Source organism: Clupea harengus, chromosome 5 (genome assembly GCF_900700415.2).
Source record: "Clupea harengus chromosome 5, Ch_v2.0.2, whole genome shotgun sequence".
In the NCBI taxonomy this organism is placed as follows: Eukaryota; Metazoa; Chordata; class Actinopteri; order Clupeiformes; family Clupeidae; genus Clupea; species Clupea harengus.
In genome coordinates this window covers 18,857,114-18,879,461 of record NC_045156.1, presented here as the reverse complement: position 1 = coordinate 18,879,461, position 22,348 = coordinate 18,857,114, and the positions used below count along the sequence as shown (strand labels likewise).

At 42.8% G+C, this 22,348-nt stretch overlaps 1 protein-coding gene across 1 annotated transcript; it reads left to right on the top strand.

Annotated features, from left to right (window-relative positions):
- Positions 1-5,636: 5,636 nt before the first annotated feature.
- LOC105901897 (activin receptor type-1B-like) lies at positions 5,637-21,682 on the top strand. The gene is made up of 9 exons (XM_012829409.3): positions 5,637-5,826; positions 13,746-13,991; positions 14,334-14,588; positions 15,563-15,793; positions 16,350-16,517; positions 16,647-16,803; positions 17,113-17,237; positions 17,672-17,802; positions 17,960-21,682. The coding sequence occupies exons 1-9, from the start codon at positions 5,763-5,765 to the stop codon at positions 18,083-18,085; spliced, it is 1,503 nt and encodes a 500-aa protein (XP_012684863.2). The 5' UTR covers positions 5,637-5,762; the 3' UTR covers positions 18,086-21,682.
- Positions 21,683-22,348: the final 666 nt, after the last annotated feature.

The window sequence follows — 22,348 nt, the reverse complement described above, 5'->3', positions numbered from 1 at the left end:
CTCTCTCTCACACACACATGTACTCACTCTGTCCGTCTCTCTATTTCTCTCTTTATCTGTGTAACACACACACACACACACACACACACACACACACACACACACACACACACACACACACACACTAATCACACATCTGGACCGGGTGTTTTCCAAGGTCAAACAAATTCAAAAACAATAAACCCTGGTCACAAGGGGCAGCACACCCCGTCTGGCTCTGTTGATTATCTATTGGATTGGCACAGTTAAGCCTGCTGTACACTACTCTGGGGGGAGCAGATATTTCACTTACACTCAGAGGAAACATGCTTTTTATAGCCATCTGCAATATTTGTGGAAGACTGAGATGCAGTCAAAATGCAGCTCTCTCCAAAAAACACAAAAGGGTTTACTTCAAAAGCAGAACATAATACTACTACTACTAATAATAATAATCAACTCACAGTAATATTGACTCACTGACAGTACATCTGTGTATAACAGAGCAAACTAGGTATCATATGTTTGACAAACATAATTGTGGTGTGTGCAAATTGGTTAGTGCAGCTGCAACATCACATGTACTCCAAGAAATCTACGTAGGTTTTCTATTGTCGTTCCCAATGATGTTAATTCCTTTGACACTGATTAAAAACAGCTACATATAGCTGGACAAAAAGGAGAAAAGCGATCACTGCATGAACTTCCCTTCATCCCTGCTCTGGAGTTAATTTCTCTCCTGGGGCTCTTGGGACAGAATATTGGAAATGTTCATCCGACCTTGAAGAAAATTGTTTGGATCAATATTTGTGTCCTGGACTGTGTCCTGTTATATCTATTACTCTGGAGCAGAAACGAACACATGTGAAATTAGAAAATTAACTAGAATATGCATTTCCTGAAGGAAATACCAGTGCATGCAATGCAAAAGTTAAGAATTTTAAATACATTTCCTGAAGGAAATACCAGTACCAGTACCAAAGGAAAAGTAGACGTGGTTGCTAGGTTGTTGCTAGGGTAATTGAGGTGGTTGAAAGAAGAAAGGAAAGAAGAGTGAACAGGAGTGGCTATGGATAATGAGATAAAGAGAGAGTGTAGAGGGAAAATATTGAAAGAAGGAGAGGAAATGGAGTGAAGCAGAGAGATGGTGTGAGAGAAAGTAGACTGAGAAGGATAGAGAGAAAGATGGAGAGATGGAGGGAAAAATAAGTAGAGTATGGAAGGCGTCTCTTACAGCTTTTTCCAATCATTTTCACACTTGCTTCAATACCATGTACACATTCTCAAAACACTTAACACATCCAGCATATCAGTAGACTATTTGAACTAAACTGTGGATACTTTTCCATTGCTTAGATACAAAATGCAGTCAATGACCACTTCTTCCCAAATTCATGGATAATGTTCAATGTTACAACAACTACAACACCACCAGCAAAATGCTGTGCACTTGATCGAAACAGTAAGCTTTCAGTTCAGAACCAGACAAAATTTAGATTACTGTAGATGGAAAGATGCTGTATTTTGACAGATAAATGAAATTATACACTTGAAATAAAACAGATTATTTTTCCTGAAATCTTTTGCATATTTCTTTGCTTTGTTTTGTTTTTTTGCAGCCTTGGTACCAACTAAACTAAACAACTATACAACAGTGGTGCAGTACAGCATTTGCGTTAAAATGGACATATATAGATATAGGGGTCGCTGAAGACATTTTCCCACTATAAGTGCTGCATATGAAAGTCATGGGCCATCAATGAGACAAAGAGACCCAAAAAGGCAACTACAACAATCATGTCTATCCACAGTGACTCACAATAACATCTTGCATTACCCAGAAATTGAACCCAGGTCAGCTACTTGGTAGCCAACAGCACTAACCACTGTACCACTGATCACACTTGGTAATCTTGCCAAACAAAACTGGTATCTACAGTATTGTGACAGGCAAACCAACAGAAAAGTTTGTTCTTGGTGTCATGACAAAACAGCTTGCCTTGAAATATTTGTGGAATATGGGGGATTTTAGAGGTGGATAGGATGTGCTAAAGATTTTTTCTAAAGATTCAAGGCAAGGGAGAATGTTTATAAAAATGTCACCACGGATCAGCATTAAGGCTGCAGGACACTTCTAGCGGTAGTCTCGTGTGTTGTTTTTTCACTTACTGCACTGGGAAAGAAAAATGTCGGCTACGGTACAGACTGGTACAGATTGGTACAGACCGGTGCAGACCGGTACAGACCGGATCGTGCACGGATCGTGTGCACGGATCGCGCGCACAGATGGTGCGCACAAATCGGTACGGATCATGTGCACGGATCGTGTACAAGGATCCTGTACAGAGCGTGTGCACGGATCGTTACGGATTGTGTGCACGGATCGGTACGGATTGTGTGCACGGATCGGCACGGATCTTGTGCACTGATCTTGTGCACGGATCGATACAGACCGGTACATATTAAATTGGACAGGTACATCTACATTGACAGTACCAGCCAAAAATACAGTATGTTACTATTAAAAAATCCTTTGCTTAGATTCAATATTGTTTTCAATACTGACCTTGCGTAACTTTTAAAGTTATCTGATTTTAGCAGGTTATCACTACAGAGAGTAATCAAAAAAGAGAGTGAAATGAGAAGTAGTGAGAAAATCTGTATTGTTGAGGCCCCCCCACCAAAAAAAAAAAAACAAAACAAGAGCAAACAAGAGCAAAAGAAAAAAAAAGTATCAGAAAAAAAGAAAATCAGAAAAAAAGTAAAACCTCTGTAAATGCTCTTCTATAATGCACCAACAGAGGGCATCCTGTCCAGGCTGCAATTGAGTTATATTTGCCTCCAAATTAATACATGATCTGAGACTGTCCACATCTTTATACACTTACTAGTGGACCTCTCATTTTTCTCTGTAACATATCTAAACACAATTTAAACAGGTGGGTAAATGTTTTATATTCAGACAGAATTAAGATTGGACAACCCTGTTTTATTTGACAACCCTGCCAGCCCTTTAGCAGCAACACTAACAATCACAAGCAAACATAGCAAATGTCTCTAAAAGTATTCCTTATTACAAACATGTTATGAACACCTAAAGTCTTATGAACACACCTCGTTTCAGAGACTAAACAGAACTTCCAAACAAACAGCAAACAGGAAAACAAATAAAAGAGTACAAAATAAAAACATACAATTTAGCCAAAACAAAATTGTACAGTATATTATCTCTCAGAAGTCTCAAACGCATGAAGTCGGTTAATCTTTTTTTAAGAAGTCAAACAAATGTTTAAGAAGTAACAACATGGTAGAACAATTATTCAAAGAACTTTCTATTCTCCAAGTTTCTATTGATTTCAACATTGTACAACAGTGTTTTTGGCAATGTTTGTGGCAATAGTTTACTTTGAAATTCACATGGTCACATGGTCAAAATTACATTTTGGGAAGAAGCTATTTGCTTTTGTGTCAGAATCCACATACCTTGTGGATTCAAAATCTGTTGCTAAATTAATGGAATTGATGTATAGCTGGCACTGAAGGAAAGCTGTAAGAGTAGAATCTTTTAAAATGCTATGTTGACGTTTGCACCTCAAATACCAACCAATTTGTGTCTCCAGGCCCATAACTAATCTGTACCCAATGCAATAAGACCAAAACTATTCTCTCCTAAAAGTGGTATTCTGGAGACATAACTACATAGCTTACATCATAGAGGCATGACGCAACATCAGACCAACACACAATTCCTGTGGCAAGGACTATTGCTGCTGTAAACATTGCATTCAATTTTGAAATATTTACAATGTCTCCCCAGGACTGATCTAGGTGTTTAGACTAGTAGAGCTGACATGCGTGCGTGGTGGATGAGACAATGTTGCCATTACTGAGAATGGCCCTTGGTAATAAAGGATTAATGAAGGATTTCTTACAGAAGAAGGAGGGGTATGCATCACCCATAACAGGGAAAAGACACAATCCTTGCCACCAATGATATATACGAATGAGTACCTAACAAAGAATGGGAATTAACTAGGAATGTGAATTACACACCTGCCATGGCAGTTCATGGTACTGAAATTCATTACAAGGTATCATGCACGTTTCAGCAGGTGAAAGAGGACCATTTGAATTTCGTAAATATTACGGAAGGATTTAAAGACAAAATTAATTTTGAAGATAGACCGAACCATGTCAGATGAACAGAGGAAACCATGTTGTAGCTTGTTGTAGCAACATATTATCGCTGATTTGTTTGAAATCGGGTAAATATTCTCTATATGCCATTATGAATGAGCCTACATAGATTAATTAAGGTTGGCCATTCACACAGGAATGTATTGGCTACGAGATTGCGTTGTCATAAAACAGAGGAAAAGGTTGGAATTCCAATGAAGCATTCCAGCTAAGAAAAGTAGTTTCTCCGAGAAAGTTACTCCCTGTGGCGTGTACTTTGGGCTTTCGTAGCTTTGCAAACTGTTATACCATGCACAAAAAGCAATATAACACACTATAGGAAAGGGAAAAAATGGAAAAGCATAATATGACCGCTTTAATACATTTCCTTTACAAACTCTGTCACTGTCATGGTGGATCTGATGTATGTTTTAAAGGTTCAAGGCCATTGGAGGCTTTCCTCTTGTTACGGCCTATGACTCTTCCCTCCCCTACACTGGTCCTGCTCATTAAACCAAATAAACCAGTGGCTTTTAAACACATAGCGCATGGTGGTGTAGGTCAAGCAGTTAAATGGCCAAATAGAAAAATGCAATAATAAATACTTAAAAGGATGCAAGATTCCTGAATGCTAATTATTGTGCCAGTAATTAAGAAACAAAGTCGTTTCATTTCTCCTTAAATTGTCTACAAGAGTCAATCCCTTGATGTTCAACTAATAATAATGCCTGATAAATATAAAGGTGTTATTTTATTCATTGTTTATTGTTGTTTTCAGGGTCTTGTTCAGTTGATAATTTTCATTACATATGAGAAAAAAATCCTTCCACAAACATTTCCCCCAAAAGACATCGCCGGTGTACATTAAATGATTCTGTTTTGTTGTGTTTATTCTGATGCAGACAAGAACCAGACACCGTGACCTTATTTGACTAGTCTGCTGTTTTGTTGTGGTATTCGGTTGTATTTATGCAGCTTACCGCTAGAGGTCGATAGAGACCCACGTTAAGACTACAATCTAGGCTACTGTTCCACCTAGTAGCCTATTTAGAAAAACACCAGCAGCCTACGTTATTTTGACAAAGGTTCACTTTTAGCCAAATAAATACTCATTTAAAATCCTATGTTATATCCTTAATGATACAAATTTTCGCTTACAATTACAATTTCTCCGTCAAAAACGATGCATATTCCGTAGGGTTGGTTAATAATTACAACAGCCATGGATGGCTTCCCTTAAAAATGTTACCAACGCGCGCATCAGGCTTTGTTAAACATTATTATGTCTCGATTTTTTGTTTTGGTGGTGCTTCTTCCTATTTCTTTATTTTTACCCCCAGTTTTGTGTTTACGCATTCTGCTACTGTTTACGCTACTTTACTTTTACTGTCCTAAAGGAAAAGAAATAAAGATTTGTATCGTCGCCCTCCAAATAAAAGCTCCTGTAGGCCTAATCCCTCCCCTTTAAATCACCCTCCTTTAAGCGCATCCGCGTCTCCTGACTTGCAGTGGTGTGTGTGTTGTGCGTTTGAAGTCTGCTTCCTCCTGTCAATACACCACTTCAATGTAGTAGGCTGTTACTGAGATGCAATGGGGATCCTGTGATCATGGATAAACATCGAATGGTTTTATCGTTATTGGTCCTGGCTGCTTCTTTTGGACTATATGATGGTGAGTTCGAAGAAGTTTATCCTCCATCTCGGCGACGTTTTGTTCGTTATATTTATTTATTTTCATCTCTGGGCTGCCGCTGAATTTGGCATTTCCTACAACATGGCGCTTGATTTGGTAACTTAGCGAGCCTAAGCTAGCAGGGCACCTATTTTTGTTGCGTGTTGTAAACAACAGAAAATAGCCCAACAAGCGCTGTCGCCTCTTTGGAATGAGTGATTATCCACGTTGGTTGCTACGTTGTTTAATTACACGTTTGTTACATTGTATCTGATTTACAGTAGCTCTCAGTAATACCTTGCTAATACGAACTAGCCTATATGCTTGGTGCTGGTCAGCAGTGGCTGTTTTGGAGCGTGGGATAAGCACCGTCGTCCGTCTCCTTAAGGCTGTTATCATGTTGCAATGCCTATCCAGTATGCGGACTAGCTACTCAGCTCGAAATAGTCATTTGATATATTTGAAGGTATTAGCGTCTGACTTGTCGGGACGATTCCAAATTATTGTGGGGTTTTCTAATTTGTTTGTAAACAATAATAACAAGCTTGCTCAAGCCTATTGCTAGTCTGGTCAAGCCGGTTTCATCAGCTTTGGCTAGCTAACTTTAACTTCAAATTGACAGCATAGTTAAATTGCAGAGCTGATATTAAAGTGCGTTGCTGTCACTCGCTCAAATATATTAGCTACTGTTACGTTAATTTTGAAGCGCAAAACTCACAGCATTTCCAATCCTACTTGAATGTTGAGGAGGTGTAGGTGCGATGAAGCTTGTTTTTGTGACATAATCCTCCTTTCACGTGTATCATATGAGCCTCAAACTGTTTGTGTGGTATTAAGAGGCCTACTATGTGACATTATTGTGTATTGATGCATATTTTGAGACTGTGAGGTTTTCATGTTGCTGCTCCGTAGCTGACCTACTTAAGTAATTAGCTTGCCAGATAGTTGGACTCACTGGCCTTCTTTGATCATTGGATGATTCATGAAGCTAGCGAGATCTCCTGCCAACTAGGATCACTTTCAGTGCACATGTTCCTCAGATAACATTTTCATGCTCTTCATCCATTATCAGTTTATTCGATAATCCTTTACAAATTCCAAAATGCTGTGGTGTATCTTAAATGTATCACTACAGTATATTGTTTAAGTACAAGGAAACTCTGGTTTTCTAGTTGATGTCTAGTTCTAAGTCTAGGTCTTTTGTGACTATATTGATGGTGGTGACCTAGTCTAGGGGTACGGAGTGGGCATTAGATCCCCCCCCCCAACACCCCCCTTCCATCTGTGAGGGCCAAACTGTGGACCTCATTTGATGGGTAATAGATGTCTGGTCTAGTGCACACAGTGATAACAGTCATTACAATGAACCCCATAGGCCATAAAATGGCATCTTTCTCGTTCTCCCTCTCTCTCTCTCTCTTTATGGCGTCAAAGCAAAGGTCTTCCTCCCTCCTCGCTTACTGCCTTGAGCACTTTTTATACATAAAGAGGGAAAACACTCTCTTTTTGTAACACACAGACACAAAGTGTAACGTTTCCTTGCCCCTGTGAGAAAGCTGTAAGTAGAGCAAATAGCACCATGAGCAGAATCATGTGTCGGCCATGGCTGCAACCAAGAACTGCCTTTGTAAGATAAGCAACAGTGTTATCTTGGAAGCATAAATTGAGATCAAGCATGCAGCCATGTTTTTCCCATGGACATGTTATTTAGTGCACAACTCAAGCGTGTTCCGAGATAATTCATTCGCAAACAAAGGGATAATGGGGATTTTTTTCCAGGCTTCTTATCTAATCTGACCAGAATGGTTTATAAAAGCCGTATTTAAGGATCATGGCCTCCCCAAGCAGTTTGAACAAATTGCGGGACTTGTTTCAGGAATTTGTGTGTCCACTGTCACACTATTTTCAGTTAACAACAGCCTATTTGATTTCCTAAATACGGTGTTATCACTCATATATCTCCTTGTAAAAAGACAGAAAATGTGTCTGAATGAATAACACACACTTTGACGTGATGCATTGACACAGACCTAGATCAGGTTACCAATTAGGGTGGTATGTAGTTTTCCCACCCACACACATAATGGGCCATCATTTCCGAATGGCATTTAATGGAATATGCAACCCCACAAGAGGAGACCTACCATATGAAAATACATGAAAGCACCAAGACGTGTTTGTGACAGTCAAAACCAACATGTGGTTTTATCGCATCTTACTTGTGATGAATGTCTTGTTGGGTTGCGTAAATGAAACTTCATGAATGACTCACAAGAAACCAGACTCTGTCATGAGGTAACATGACAGGCAGCATATACCTGTTCTTATCACCTGAGTCTTGCTGAGAGACTGAAAGTTGGCTTGTGGTTGTCTAGCTGTGAAATCCAGTGATTTGTGGTTGCGGATGGGACTGTTTCCGCCCACACTCCACAAGTCTTCATGGTACCGCCCACGTACCGGGCGAGACCTGTTTCCCTTTGCGTAAGGCAGGGGTGTGTATTCATGTGTGTGTCTGTATTTTCGCCAACAGAGCAGAACGCAGAATTTTACAGTGTCAGCAGAAACTATGACTTAAAAAAAAAAAAAAAACGTATGGAAGCTTCTTGGGTGTGATATGTTTAGGTATGTTTATGTGTGTGGGTGTGTGTTTGTCTGTCCTGCTGTCTTGTCAAGCAGGCGGTCTTGTGTGATGCCCCCTCTACACCTATTCTGAGATGGAGGCTCTCCTGTGTGTTTCTGGGGAGAGGAGGGAGGCTGTGTAAAGTGTGGTGAAGGATATTATAGAGCTGTAGCCACAGTACCATTGGTTAGGGAAATGCCTGGGCTTGCAGGATTGCCTGGTTGGGTGTATGTCCCTGCACGTCTGTGTTGGTTTTTGGCAGGTAATGAGGAAAACATTGTATGAAAAAGAAGGACAAAATGCTCTGTTTGTGGCTAAAAGACAATGCATTGAAATCTCTGTGCTGACAGGTTTGTTCCCAACCAATGACGGGCTCTAATTCTCCATTCGCTTTACACACGCACACACACACACACACGCACACGCACACGCACACGCACACGCACACGCACACGCACACACACGTAGAAATTAAGGGTGCAGTAGAAATGGGTAAGCCTTTTGAACAGCAGATTTAGTCCAAATACCAAGCCTAAAACAGGATAACTCTTTTGAGAATCAGTTGGACTCCCTTGCGCTTTGCAGGGTCTTAAATAGCCAGATGGTTGAAAGAGTATGCGTGTAAGCCCACCTAAACCGTGCCTCAGAGCATCTCTATACAGGCCTATGTAGTCCCAGTGTTTTGTCTGAAAAATAAATTGATGCAAGCAATGCCTAATCTCCCATTCTAGATTATGGAAAAAGCTGATGATTATGAGAAAATCAATTTAGGCATAATGCCTCCTTAATTGCATATGAACTACAAAGGATCAGCCATTTCTATTCAGGAAATGATATTGGCAGAATAATCCTCCATTTGACACCAGGCAATGATTTTGTTGATGGCTTCCAGCACACACATCAGAGGTGTTGACATAAGGCTCCCACTCACTGGACTGGGCATAACCTTCTGAAATGTCACACACATTTCAAAATTGATCTGGGAAAGGTGACCTTTTATTTATCTACTTCGGTGTGGAAAGTGGAGGTCTATGGTTATGTCAGCACTTAATATCAAAACTGCCTAAAAATATCTGCAAAAAAGTCAAGCGTAAGGTTGTGTAACAATCCTTGAATAGCACAGATAATGCATTTATCTTCTGTCTCTACTCCTTCATACTTTATTACTTATTTATTACTTTGTCATCATTATTTTAAAAAAAAACACCCTTTCAAAGTATCAATGAGTGCCATTTTGCATTTGTATATTCTGTAAAGGTTGTTTAGTAGTTGAATCAGAAGAATCATCTCATATTGGTATCGATGCTCTTGCCTCCCTTGCTAACAGTTGCAGGTTAACTATGGTTAATTAGTGGGACCTCCTCTACCCTGCAGGACCTATGCCTAAAGCCTAATTTATGGTGGGCCTTGTACGCCGACACGCAGAGCCCTCTCTGTCGTTGCAAACCCTCTCTGAGCACCTCTCTGTGGTCTGACGTGCACCTCCCAAATTTTGTAACTATCCGTCTCCATCAATCCGTCAATAAATCGCTGTTTACCTTGTGGGTAGTAGCATGCCAACACTAGATAGCTGGCTCAGACACCTCGCAAATCCCCTCAGAAGTATTTTTCCAGTAACAATAACAGGGTTTTTACATTGCACAGTGTCTATTTCTCGGTAACTTAAAAAAAAATCTAAGAATAAAAAAAGTCAAACAAACAACTTTTATGTACAAATACGACCATCTACGGAGTTTGGTCCGCCATCTTTTTATTTTATTTATTGCTTTGCGACACCCACCAACCGACGGAGAACTATAAAGGTTCACGAGTCTGTCGAAGCAACTGCGTGGCCACAAAGTAACGCAGTCGTAGAAGCATTTTTCAGCCTTAAGCCCTGACCTCTGTATCACTGAATGAACTCAATAGAGTCAATGAACTGAGCGAAGTCAGTACGACATCCTGTCTGGCTAGGGTTGGAATGAATGATTTCTTGTGGATTTTACAGTTACTCTTCCTGCTCCTTGTATCACGGAGGTGTCAAATTTGACCAGTGCGTCATGCTAGCTGGTCTTTTCACACACACTGAGAGAGAAAGAGAGAAAGAGAGAGAGAGAGAGAGAAGCCCTAACACATGTTGTGTTTTTGATAGCACATGGAAAATGAAAGTGGACCCAAAAGTAAAATAACTTCTGTCAGATTGTGAAAAGTTCTTTGAATATTTACCCTTCAGTGTAATTACTGATGAGGTCAAGTAAGTCAGAAATCAAGGCTACAGGATGAGATCTGCGATAGATAAGATTTGTGGCACTTCCAAGCCTGACAGTTTCGCATTTTAATATTTGTACGTGTGTAGCTGTCAGGATAGTAAAGACATGTGGGTTTAAACTTGGCTTTAAGCTAGCTATGTTTTGCAAAATAAAGAACTTGTGTCCAGGTGGGACCAAAAGCCCTTTCTAAAGCTGTTGCCGCTGTTGTTTTCATAAGTGGAATGAAGAGCCAATCGACATTTTTTTGGTCTTTCTTTTGCTTTTTCTTTTGCTCCTGCAGTGAGGAAGTATGTCTTTGTAAAGTCCTGTGGCCCCCTGTCTCAGTCACTGTCTAGACTTGGGTTTTACAACTGTAACAGCTGGTCACGCCAACTATTTACACCCATGAACTAACACCCACCCCCACACAAACACACACGACACACACACACACACACACACACACCCACCCACACACACACACACACACACACACACACCCACCCACACACACACACACACACACACACACACACACACACACACACAGATCTCTACGGGGTTGCATGATCTCCATCAGCCCCCAAAATCCTGGAACTGTCTCCCCCCCCCCAGTCCCCCTCTCACCCCTTGCTTAGAGAGGCCAGTGGGATAGCAGGCTTACACCCAAACCACCTCCATCCCCTCAAATTTGGAGGCACCCACGCCCCCCTGTAGTCCTACAACTGCTCCCCATCACAGTGGGCCAGGGCTTAGTCCAAGCACCAGCCCCCTACCCTGCCCAGACAGCCCCACGCCCAGCAATCCACAAACTCAAGAGGATTTGCCCCTTCCTATCACGAGCGCACAGAGCGGCCACGTCCTCGTGCACACGACTGTTGTTGTTGTTGTGTTTGCGTGGGTGGGTCCGTGTGCGTGCATGTGTTCTTTTTCACTGTGTGTTTCACTGGATCTGTGTCTGTCTGTACCTTACAGGCGCACATGCACACACACATGCACACACACACGCACACTCACATGCACACACATGCACACACACAGGCACACACACACAGACAAATAAGATGAGCTCCCTTTAATGCTTAACGGAGTAAAATACGTAATAATGTTCCTTAATAGAGGCTCCAGATATATCTCAGCACTGATCCGTTTAAATTGTGGCAGATGGTTTTTCTCCGTCTTCCCCCAGTGCCGTTCAGGCTCCAGCAGCAAGCAGCAGAAACCCTCAGCCTTCTGTTTACTCCTCAATCCCACTGCACCCAGCTCCTCCTAATGCCAAATGTTATTAACGGCCGCCCATGGTGAAACGCACGCCGTGCCACAAAAAGACAGACTCTTTCTCTGGTGCCCCTTTTCCATCAAAGAACAAAGGTTTAGCTCGGAAGGAACGTCACCCGCCGAACGAGTGACTGGGTGAAGTAAAAGCTTAGTCAGGACTTAATGATCTACTAAAACACTGCGGGAAGGGGGGGGGGGGCATTTGTGTCTTTTAGAAATCGGCAGGGCGACGGGATTTGATGAAACAAAAAGGCTTTTATGGTTTTAGTGGGCTAATGGCAGTGCAAATGTGACCTTGGTGCTCTTTCCCTCCGGGGTGTAACATCGCTGTGGTAACTGGAGACGTGCTCCCTCCTATTAGGCTCCTCATCTGCTGCAGGATCATAACCCAGTCACAGGTTCTGTCATCTGGAGGCTCTGGTGGAGAGAGTCCCAGAGGAAGAGGGTTAGTTTACTTCATGTGGCCTCAGTAAGGCATCTGTGTGTGTGTGTGTGTGTGTGTGTGTGTGTGTGTGTGTGTGTGTGTGTGTGTGTGTGTGTGTGTGTGTGTGTGTGTGTGTGTGTGTGTGTGTGTGTGTGTGTGTGTGTGTGAAGAGACATGAGCAAGGGAACAAGGCCTTTGTTTGACCGCCTCATGCATTGAAGACAACCTCACACCCAGTGATTGTTGTTGAGGATATACTGTTGGAGAGAGAGAGAGAGAGAAAGAGAGAGAGAGAGAGTGTGTGTGTCTGTTCCTCCACTCTTTCCACAAACCTGATTTTCCCTCTGTCTAACCAAGCTGTCTTTGTCAGCATGCTATCAGTACGTGCAGCTCGTGCAGCAGACGGCCTCAGATTGTTTTATGGCGTTCCATGAGCAGGTAGAGCAAAGAGCTCAGAAGTAACCCAAAGGTCATGCGTTTGATTCCTTGGAAATGCAACGCACAACATGCACAATGCAGGCCAAACGTGTTCCGGCCACATCCGGTTGGCGAGAGTGCTTTGGGAAGGAGAGCACTGGGATTGAGCTGGCAATCCATAGTAATGGTTTTAGTGTTGCTGCTGTTTGCTCATTATGTCATGGCAATAGGGTTAAGAGTGGACCACATCCTCCCCAGAACTGATTCAGGGACAGCAGTCACTGTACAGCAGTTGCAATAACACAATTGCACTTTGAATTATGGCTGTCATCAGAGATTATTAATGCACATGGTTCATGTGTCATGGTTCAAGGCAAAGGTCGTGAGTACTGGGGGGGGGAGGACGTGGGCTGTTGTCTGTGTGGAGAGAATAATGCATGATTATAAACATGGCTTAGCCCGAGAAAAAGAAACACCAACGAACTCTAATTTATCTGCTCCTCGCTGACGGAACAGGTGATTTTTGCCGAAATGGAAATGTCTGTTACCAGGTAGAAGCATGAAATGACCCTGAAACTGATAAGGGCTGAAAAAAATACAACCTTGTTAAAAATGTATTGCCTAGACGAGCTGTGATTCGGTGCTTGTTTTTCTCACTGCTGCTGTAAATGCACCCCCTGGTGGTGGAAAAGTATACTACAAGAGGAAATTGCTTTGCAGTGTTTGTGTATGTTGTCCATTAGGGTGTCTTGCCATTACAAGTGTGTTTGTAACCATGTTGTCCTTTGAATATTCAGATAATATAAAACACAACCCACCTCATTTTCAGCCTGATTGTACAGTCAACTAGCAGGTGCGTTTATGCAGAACTATTTGAGCCCTCAAGCAGAAGGCCTCATTAATGCAGCCCCGGTAACATAATCTGTATTCCTCGCTCTCTCCCTCCCCGCAGCCCTGTTGTGTAACTGCACCAATGCTGACTGCGAGAAGCAGGGCTACCAGTGCCAGACGGACGGGGCGTGCATGGCCTCCACCTCTGTCATCGAGGGCGTGGAGCAGCGCGTGCGCGCCTGCATCCCCCGCGACCAGCTGGTGCCCCCCGGCCAGCCCTTCTACTGCCTGAGTGCCGAGGGCTACCTTAACACCCACTGCTGCTACTCCGACTACTGCAACAGCATGGACCTGCAGGTGCACCCAGGTGAGGCCCCCCCCCCCCGCGATGGCATTGCCAAACCTCACACAGCGAAACGCCTCAGTTACACCAAGACTCAAATTACACCTGTGGCCTAAGGACACATATTGTCTGCGTGCAAATTCTCAGTTGACCTGTTGATTGTCATTTGTTACCCACTCTGTCCCAACCCAGCTATCCCTTCTTAGTCTTAGACCACTATCATTTACTACAAGGTCACCTCATTCTGTAACATGACAGACACTGTATAGAGCACACACAGCAAAGTAACTGGTGTAACTGGTGTCCCTATACCCTCTCCTTGTGTGTGTGTGTGTGTGTGTGTGTGTGTGTGTGTGTGTATAACAGTGACAGCCTGGCCGCCTCTGAGTTACACTGAGGGCTGGGGTCCGGTGGAGGTGGCGGCGGCGGTGGCGGGACCGGTGTTCCTGCTGTGTGTGGTGCTGCTACTGGCCCGCTTCCTCTTCCAGCACCACCAGAGGGCCTACGGGCACCGGCACCGGCTGGACGTGGAGGACCCCAGCACTGAGCACCTCTACCTGGCCAAGGACAAGACCCTGCAGGATCTCATCTACGACCTCTCCACGTCAGGCTCAGGATCGGGTAAGTCCTCGTTCATAGTTCAGAGGGAAATTCTTGAGTGTGTGTAATTATTTTTCGATTCTTATTAGATAAAGGCATTCAGAGGTCTTACACACAGACACACACTAATGTGTTTTTTTTGTATTAAGAAATGTGTGTGTGTGGTAGTGTGCATTAGCCATGTAGTGAAATCTCAGAGAGCGCTCATCTCATCACAAAAACTTAGACACAGAACTTCCCAACATAGACTGGTAGAAATGGACATGACACTGCAATGGTGGTTTCGGCTGCCCTAAGAACACAGTCGTAGTAGGACTGTTAAAGAAGAAACACCTCTTAAACTGTCTTCCCACCTGTAAGATAAATTCAGTTTAGTATGCTTTTATTAACAGCTTATTTCTATTAACAAATGTGTGCCCATTTAACCAGTATAACTAAAGGCAGTTGGAACACAGTGTTCAGACACAGGGGCCTAAAGATAACATTCAAAGCCTGCACATGCTTCAAGTTTAGGCTGACCAGTTACATACATTCCAAGGTCATAGGGCAGCCCGGGCAGGACGCAGACGAGATAGGGAGACCATCTGTAAGAAGGGAGGATGGAGACTCACAGAACATAATTGTCAGGCCAGAAATTACGACTAAAACATGCAGTCCCAGAGAGGCGTATACCTGGAGGCCCCCAGGAAGTACCATCAGTGAAGACTGGACTTATAACCCTTATTCTCACATGTAAAAAGGAGAACGCCTTCTCTCAGCTGTGGGTGACAGAGCTCATTGTGAGAACTCCTCATTCCGACTGAATCTTGTACAATCCTTAAACCAGTAAACCAACTGTATCAAACCAAGTGCTACGTGTGGCGGTCCGTTACTCTGATTCTCTGTAAACCAACACGCAAATGAGTTTAAGTTAACACACCTCCCACCCTTGGCTGAGAGGAGGTGATTTTGCATTTACCAGATGAATAACCGTCACATCTTGTCTCGTTCTGCAGGTCTCCCTCTGTTTGTACAGAGGACGGTGGCACGGACCATCGTGCTTCAGGAGATCATCGGGAAGGGCCGCTTTGGCGAGGTGTGGCGGGGGAGGTGGCGAGGCGGCGACGTGGCCGTGAAGATCTTCTCCTCCCGAGAGGAGCGCTCCTGGTTCCGCGAGGCCGAGATCTACCAGACCATCATGCTCCGCCACGAGAACATCCTGGGCTTCATCGCCGCCGACAACAAGGGTAAGACAGACTACTGAGCCGACAAAGCACTTAGCCAGTGTCTGCTCATGAAACCAGATCACTCATGAAACCAGATCCAACAGGTCCTCAGGGTGATTCATCTGTGCCTTATGAGAAAGTATCAGTGAAGGTCCTTGGCCAAATTTCAGCAATCTGTTAACAAATGATAACTGTTAAACAAGTAACTCTCTCCCACAGACTTCACTTTTATCAGCTGCCTGAACCGGCAGCCTTTTCCCTCTGTTACATGATGAAAAAAATGATCTGTTTTTGGATCGTTGAAGCATGTAAAATCTATTCTAGTAAACCCCAAAAATGAAATAATGTAGATTGGAAATGAGCAGAAGAGGTTCTCTTAATATTCCCAAAGAAATCCAAAGCATTCATTCATTACAGCAATTTCAGCAACTCTTAATTGTTTCAGCTTATTGATTCAGGTGCTAACGGTACATATGTGTTCTTTGCATTGTGTATGGTTGAAGATACTGATAAAATACCATCCAAATGTGTACGTGTAAATATATTCACGAGTAGCGTCGGACATCATTTCCCCCAGATAATGGCACGTGGACTCAGTTGTGGCTGGTGTCGGACTACCATGAGTATGGTTCTCTGTTCGACTTCTTGAACCGCTACTCGGTCACCATCGAGGGCATGATCAAGCTGGCCTTGTCTGCAGCCAGTGGCCTGGCGCACCTTCACATGGAGATCCTGGGCACGCAGGGTGAGCAGCACCACTTCCAGACGGGCTTGGCATGTAGACCCGCGATGCCATCTCGAGATTATTCTGACTCTAAATACTTCTGACGTTGAGTGGTCGACTAAAACCCATTCCTCATTGTTTGCTGTGTAGGCAAGCCAGGCATTGCTCACCGCGATCTGAAGTCCAAGAACATTCTGGTCAAGAAGAACGGCACCTGCGCCATCGCGGACCTGGGGCTGGCGGTGCGCCACGAGTCCATCACAGATACCATCGACATCGCACCCAACCAGCGGGTCGGCACCAAGAGGTAAACGCCCACAGCAGCCATTAACCACACTGTTGTCAGACATGGAGCCAGCGGGGGTCATCTGTCTGGGTCATCCCCATCTGGGATGGTCAAGGACTGTGATTAACTGCATTCCTGGCTGGAATGAGATGCCAATCTCTTATTTAGGATGGGCAACATCTGCGTTTCCATCACAAACATATTGGGTGGTTGGGTTTCTATAAAAGATTCTGGACAGGGAGAGTATTTGACTAATGAGTACTAATGAAAGGCCGTTGTTAATGCCTGAAGTGATCTCTGGTGTTCACCCTTCCTGCTTGTGTTTGTCAGGTACATGGCCCCAGAGGTGCTGGATGAGACCATCAACATGCGACACTTTGACTCCTTCAAGTGCGCCGATATCTATGCCCTGGGGCTGGTGTACTGGGAGATTGCTCGGCGCTGCAATGAAGGAGGTGTGTGTGTGTGTGTGTGTGTGTGTGTGTGTGTGAGAGAGCCTTCTTTCTTTCTGAAGTAACAACCTAAAAGTTCATAAAAAATTAAAATGAGAGACAATTATCTATTCGTGAACTAATAGTAAAAGTTTCAAACCCAATTTTCATGGTTCATTTTTATGGTTTGAATTCAACAGAGAACTGCATATTGTCAAATGTACCACACACCATCTGTCTATTTTAAATGATAAATTATCGATATAATCATAGTTTTGGTATTGTTATTATTATTGTTGTAACAATTGATTGCTTTTATTTTTAATGGTTATGATTGTTTAAGATTAAGATTGTTAATGAATTGAATTGCATTATTCTTATTGCTTGATTTTCTAATTGTTGTTTTCACTCTGTTCTTTTGATATTTGGTTTGTGTTTGTGTGTGTGTGTGTGTGTAGGTATTCACGAGGAGTATCAGCTGCCCTACTATGACTTGGTGCCCTCTGACCCGTCTATAGAAGACATGAGAAAGGTCGTGTGTGATCAGAGATTACGACCCAACATTCCCAACTGGTGGCAGAGCTATGAGGTACACACACCATCATTATCAACACCTCCTCAACACACACCCATATCACAGTCACACTCACACTCCCTCACTCCAGTGTCATGTGTATTATTGCATTACATACATCATACTTCTTCTTTCCTTCCTCTGATTGTGTTTTCACTCTTTTATTTCGCAGGCGCTGCGTGTGATGGGAAAGATCATGCGCGAGTGCTGGTACGCTAACGGAGCGGCGCGCCTCACAGCCCTGCGCATCAAAAAGACCCTGGCCCAGCTCAGCATCGAGGAAGACGTCAAAATCTAAGCGGACTCCGGAAAGAAACATTTGTGACGATCCGAGAACTCAGCAATGAGAGACAACTGTCCTGCTACTGCAAAGTATCCTGCCAGTCTGAAAAAAAGCCGCCGTCCACAGATTTGTGACATGGCCTACCTCACCTTCTTCTGCCAAAACTACTGAGTACTACAGTACCCACAGTCCTCTCCTTTTCCTGCCAGTTGTCCCATCCTCCACCCCCTATCTCCAGCCCTTCCTACTAGAATGGCCGTCGACTGCAACTACTGATCTTACTACTTTAACTATTACTTTCAACGGCAACCACTATTACTATGCCCCCTATGTGAATATATGAATATATCATTATTTATGGTGGGTAAATATGACTGTATATTTGTCAATTTTTTTCGTAGTTCCCCAAAAACTTGCGTCTATTTGAAGGTCTACTGAATTTACTCTTTGCAATACCTTGACCCGTGGTAAATAGCTAATATTGGCACAGAGGTTCTTTTAGGATGTTTTTAAAGAACCCTCTAGTGTTTGGATTCAATGGGCCCTTTTTTATGCACACGAGCAGAAGCGTCTGCCCCTCTTCTACTCTCTCCATCTTTCTCAGCGTGGCTAGTGCTGTTTTTGCAGTTGGTCTGTCGTTTTTTTTCCGTTTTTTTTTCTTCTCTCGGGTTAGTGTTGGGCGCGGGATGCTGTGGGTCAGAGGTTAGTAGACTAACACCGCTCAGTAGTGAGCACGGCTCAGAGCAGGCCGCTAATCTGCAGCGCTTAGCCTAATCTGGAGGCCCGCCGCCACAAACACCCACTCACAAGCAGAGAAGGCAAGGAGGTTGCAAGAATGATGGCGGGAGATTAAAAGGAGGGGCCTCGCGACCAGCACGGACTAGGGCACAAGCTGCCGGCAAAGACTAGCACTTTTCCATAAAGGACATACGATACTGTCTGTAAGCAGACTGGGCACTAAACCTCATGCATAGATGCCTCTTTGTGTAAGTCCTCGAGGACCTCATAAGTATTGACCATAGGAAACTGTAGCCCAATATTGAAACCACTCGTCAGATAACACTGGAGGATTAAAAAGGTATAAGTTAATGAAACAGTCATATGTAAACCTTTAATAGTGGAGGGGTGGGGGGGGGGGGGATATTAGTATGCACTGCATCAGGTGGGATAATGTAGCATTTGCAGCTGATGTAAAGTGGCACTGAGTTGGGAGGCGACAAGGTTCCCTGGTGTTGATTAATGGCAATCAGCTGATGGTTGGCACAACATTCAGTTTCTGTAGAGCACTTTGATGAAGCACTGATGTTCTCACGAGACAGCCATGATGTTTTTGTTAGCATCACACTAGACTGTACTCAACACACTGCACACCAAGGAATGGTACATCAATTAATATTATTGTGTTCAACACTCCCAATTCTGGAGTCGTCCTTTGACAAGGATTCAATTTGGCCATGGAATTAAAATAAATGTTTGAGGTGATTCTAGGAAATGATTGAGCCGATTGTAAAGTCAGTCCGACTCTTTGGCCAAGCCTTGTCTAGGAAACCATTGTATTTCTTTCTGGAGTGTTACAATTTGCCCTGATCAAGAAAGCTGATGTACATAACATTTATTTTTTAAAGGTACGGCATTGTATATATATTTTACCTAATGATTTTTTTTGTCTCTGATACTTAGCTAAGTTATTATCACTTGGGAGTTTGTTTGTTTGGAAATGCTCGTAAGTAAGCCATTGGCATCACAAAGGACTTGGTTGGTCCTGATTATGCACTGGTCACTGAAGGAGGGAAGGCCCTCTCACTAAGTTCGTCACTGACTAATGCACATGGAAGGTTAAAGAGAAACACTGGTAAATGTCTCGGTGCTTTGGGAAGACATGATGGCGTAGAGTTTTAGATAATGATTTACATGAAGTATCCATCAACTACCATGATTGACTGCTTTATTTCACACAAAGGACAAGTTCAGTTCGGTTTTTCCAGATCATGAGTAATGTTGACCTAGGATCTCTGGGAAGTAGTTGGCCTTGACACAACCAAGTCAAAGTCCTTATGAGAATATATTGACACAGCACTCCCACTTGATGTCTGATTCCTCGGTCCAAGTAGGGGTTAACGACTTAAAGTCGTTAATATTGTTGTTAACTGGTTAATTTGTAACTCGTTAATGGCTTGTCCGTGCTGACTAACATAAAATGCAGCCGGTTGAATGTGGTGAGCAGAGCAAGTTGAAATAAATGTTAGTTAATGGATACTCTAAAGCATTGCTGAGCACTAAGTGGCTCAAGTTATAGTGTTTGATTGACTCCTACTGACCATCATTTGAACATGACGGCTACAGGATTGACGACTAATTTCGATCTCATTTACCCTCATTGATATGCAAGTTGTAAATATATTGAATGATTTATGGTGTTTTTGAGGGTGGCTTTTTGTATTTATTGAGTTTTGCTCTTCTCAGAGAAAACTGCAAGTTCACTTCTTGAAATACAGTATTTGTAGGTATGTTTTTTTTTCTCCCCTGCTTAGTGATGAATCACAAACTGAAAGGTACGACTACTGCTGAGCTGATACTCATTCCAATCTGCCATCCCTTAATCCTGCCTGATATTGACAACCACAGCAAAGCTGTGTGTGGTTAAAGGTTGACACACACGGCATAAACTCAACTATTCCATATTATATTCTCCAAATCAGAAGTCCCTTCAGCCCACATGCAGGAGCTTTGTCCCGGGTTGGCAAATCTATCCTGCATCGTTCCCGCGTCAGAAAGAGCTGGGTTTTAAAATTGCACTGTGGTGTAGCCCGAGGCATGTGTGCTGTAGAAGAAAAGAATATATGGTTTCAATTATTTCAAGAAATTGTGGAAAAACTGCATTTTTGTATTATGCCACGGTGAAATATTTGATGTCCTGATACAGCAGACTGTGCATCTTTAGCGTAACTAAGCCTAGCACATCAGAGCGATAACCCAAACCTTTGATTGGAAGTTATTTAGCCTCCTGTAGTGAGGATCCATGTCGCTTACATATTTTATTATTGAATGTCCACTTCTCATGAATATATACCACTGAATAGATCCAACCTTGCAAACACTACTGAGATCCCCTACACTGTCTGTTTTCTGTTCTTTAAACATTGGGTGTTAATTTTATTTTTGTGTGTGTGTTTATGTGTAATGTTTTAAGGGCAGAAGGGTTCTATGTATATATACATAGATTTTCTGAAATACTGCTGCTAAGGGCTTTTGGGGTATACATAGGTATTTTTGAGTTTCTTGTTTAGATGTTCCCATCACTTCCTTGCCCCATAAGGAAAGAGTAGCACCTCACCTGCCTGTTTTACCCAAAGGTTGTTAATGCCTGGGTCCTCTTTCCCCCTTGATCTCTGTTAGCCATTAGCACAGATGCCCGTCAGATCTACTCCTTCTCTCACTCTCTCAACAATCACTTGTTAAGATTTACAATCATGAATATAAACTTTGAATCATGACCCTGTACCTGAACGTGTTGTGGGGATTAGGATGAAATCCTGCTGATAAGCTTTTTTTTCTTCCAAACTTGTAAATAGGGTAATATTATACAGAAAATAAATTCAATATTTCCTACTCCCAAGTGTTCTGTGTTAACTTATTTCCACAGTCCTGTTATTGAAAACATTTGAGCAACTCTAAATATATAGAAAAGAACACAGAGAGACATGCCATGTATCAATGGTTGTAAAAAGCATGTTTATAGTGATTACCATGTTCAGGGCGTGCCTTTTTAAGGGCTCATAAAGCCTTTTGGGACATGATTTTCCTTTGGAGTTGATCATGCTGTATTATGGTAAACATTACATTTACTAGCTCAGCTATGACTGTATTCAAGTGTCTGTTAGCTATGGTCAACCTTTCGTACCCGTTCACACACTAATAAACTATAGTTCTATGTAACGTATATTCTATTCTGCGTCATGGTTAATAGATAAGTACGTTTACGACATTTTACTATTTGGTTCTTAAAAATTTACAGCATTGCAAGTCCTTTCCTCTTGTTTCCTTGATTGAACACAGTGCATTCAGATAACCAAGTATCCTTAACATTTACTCAAAAATAGATTTTGGGCAATGAAGCCTGGGTGCCACACAAAGAGCACCCATGAAAGAACACTGCACTGTTGAATCCTCTGAACCTAAAACTGCCTGGCAGACATAATATACCAAACACAAGACTAGCACTAGCACTGTAGAGAGGCATTCACTATTCACAGTGGCATCCCACTGAATAGGTTTCAT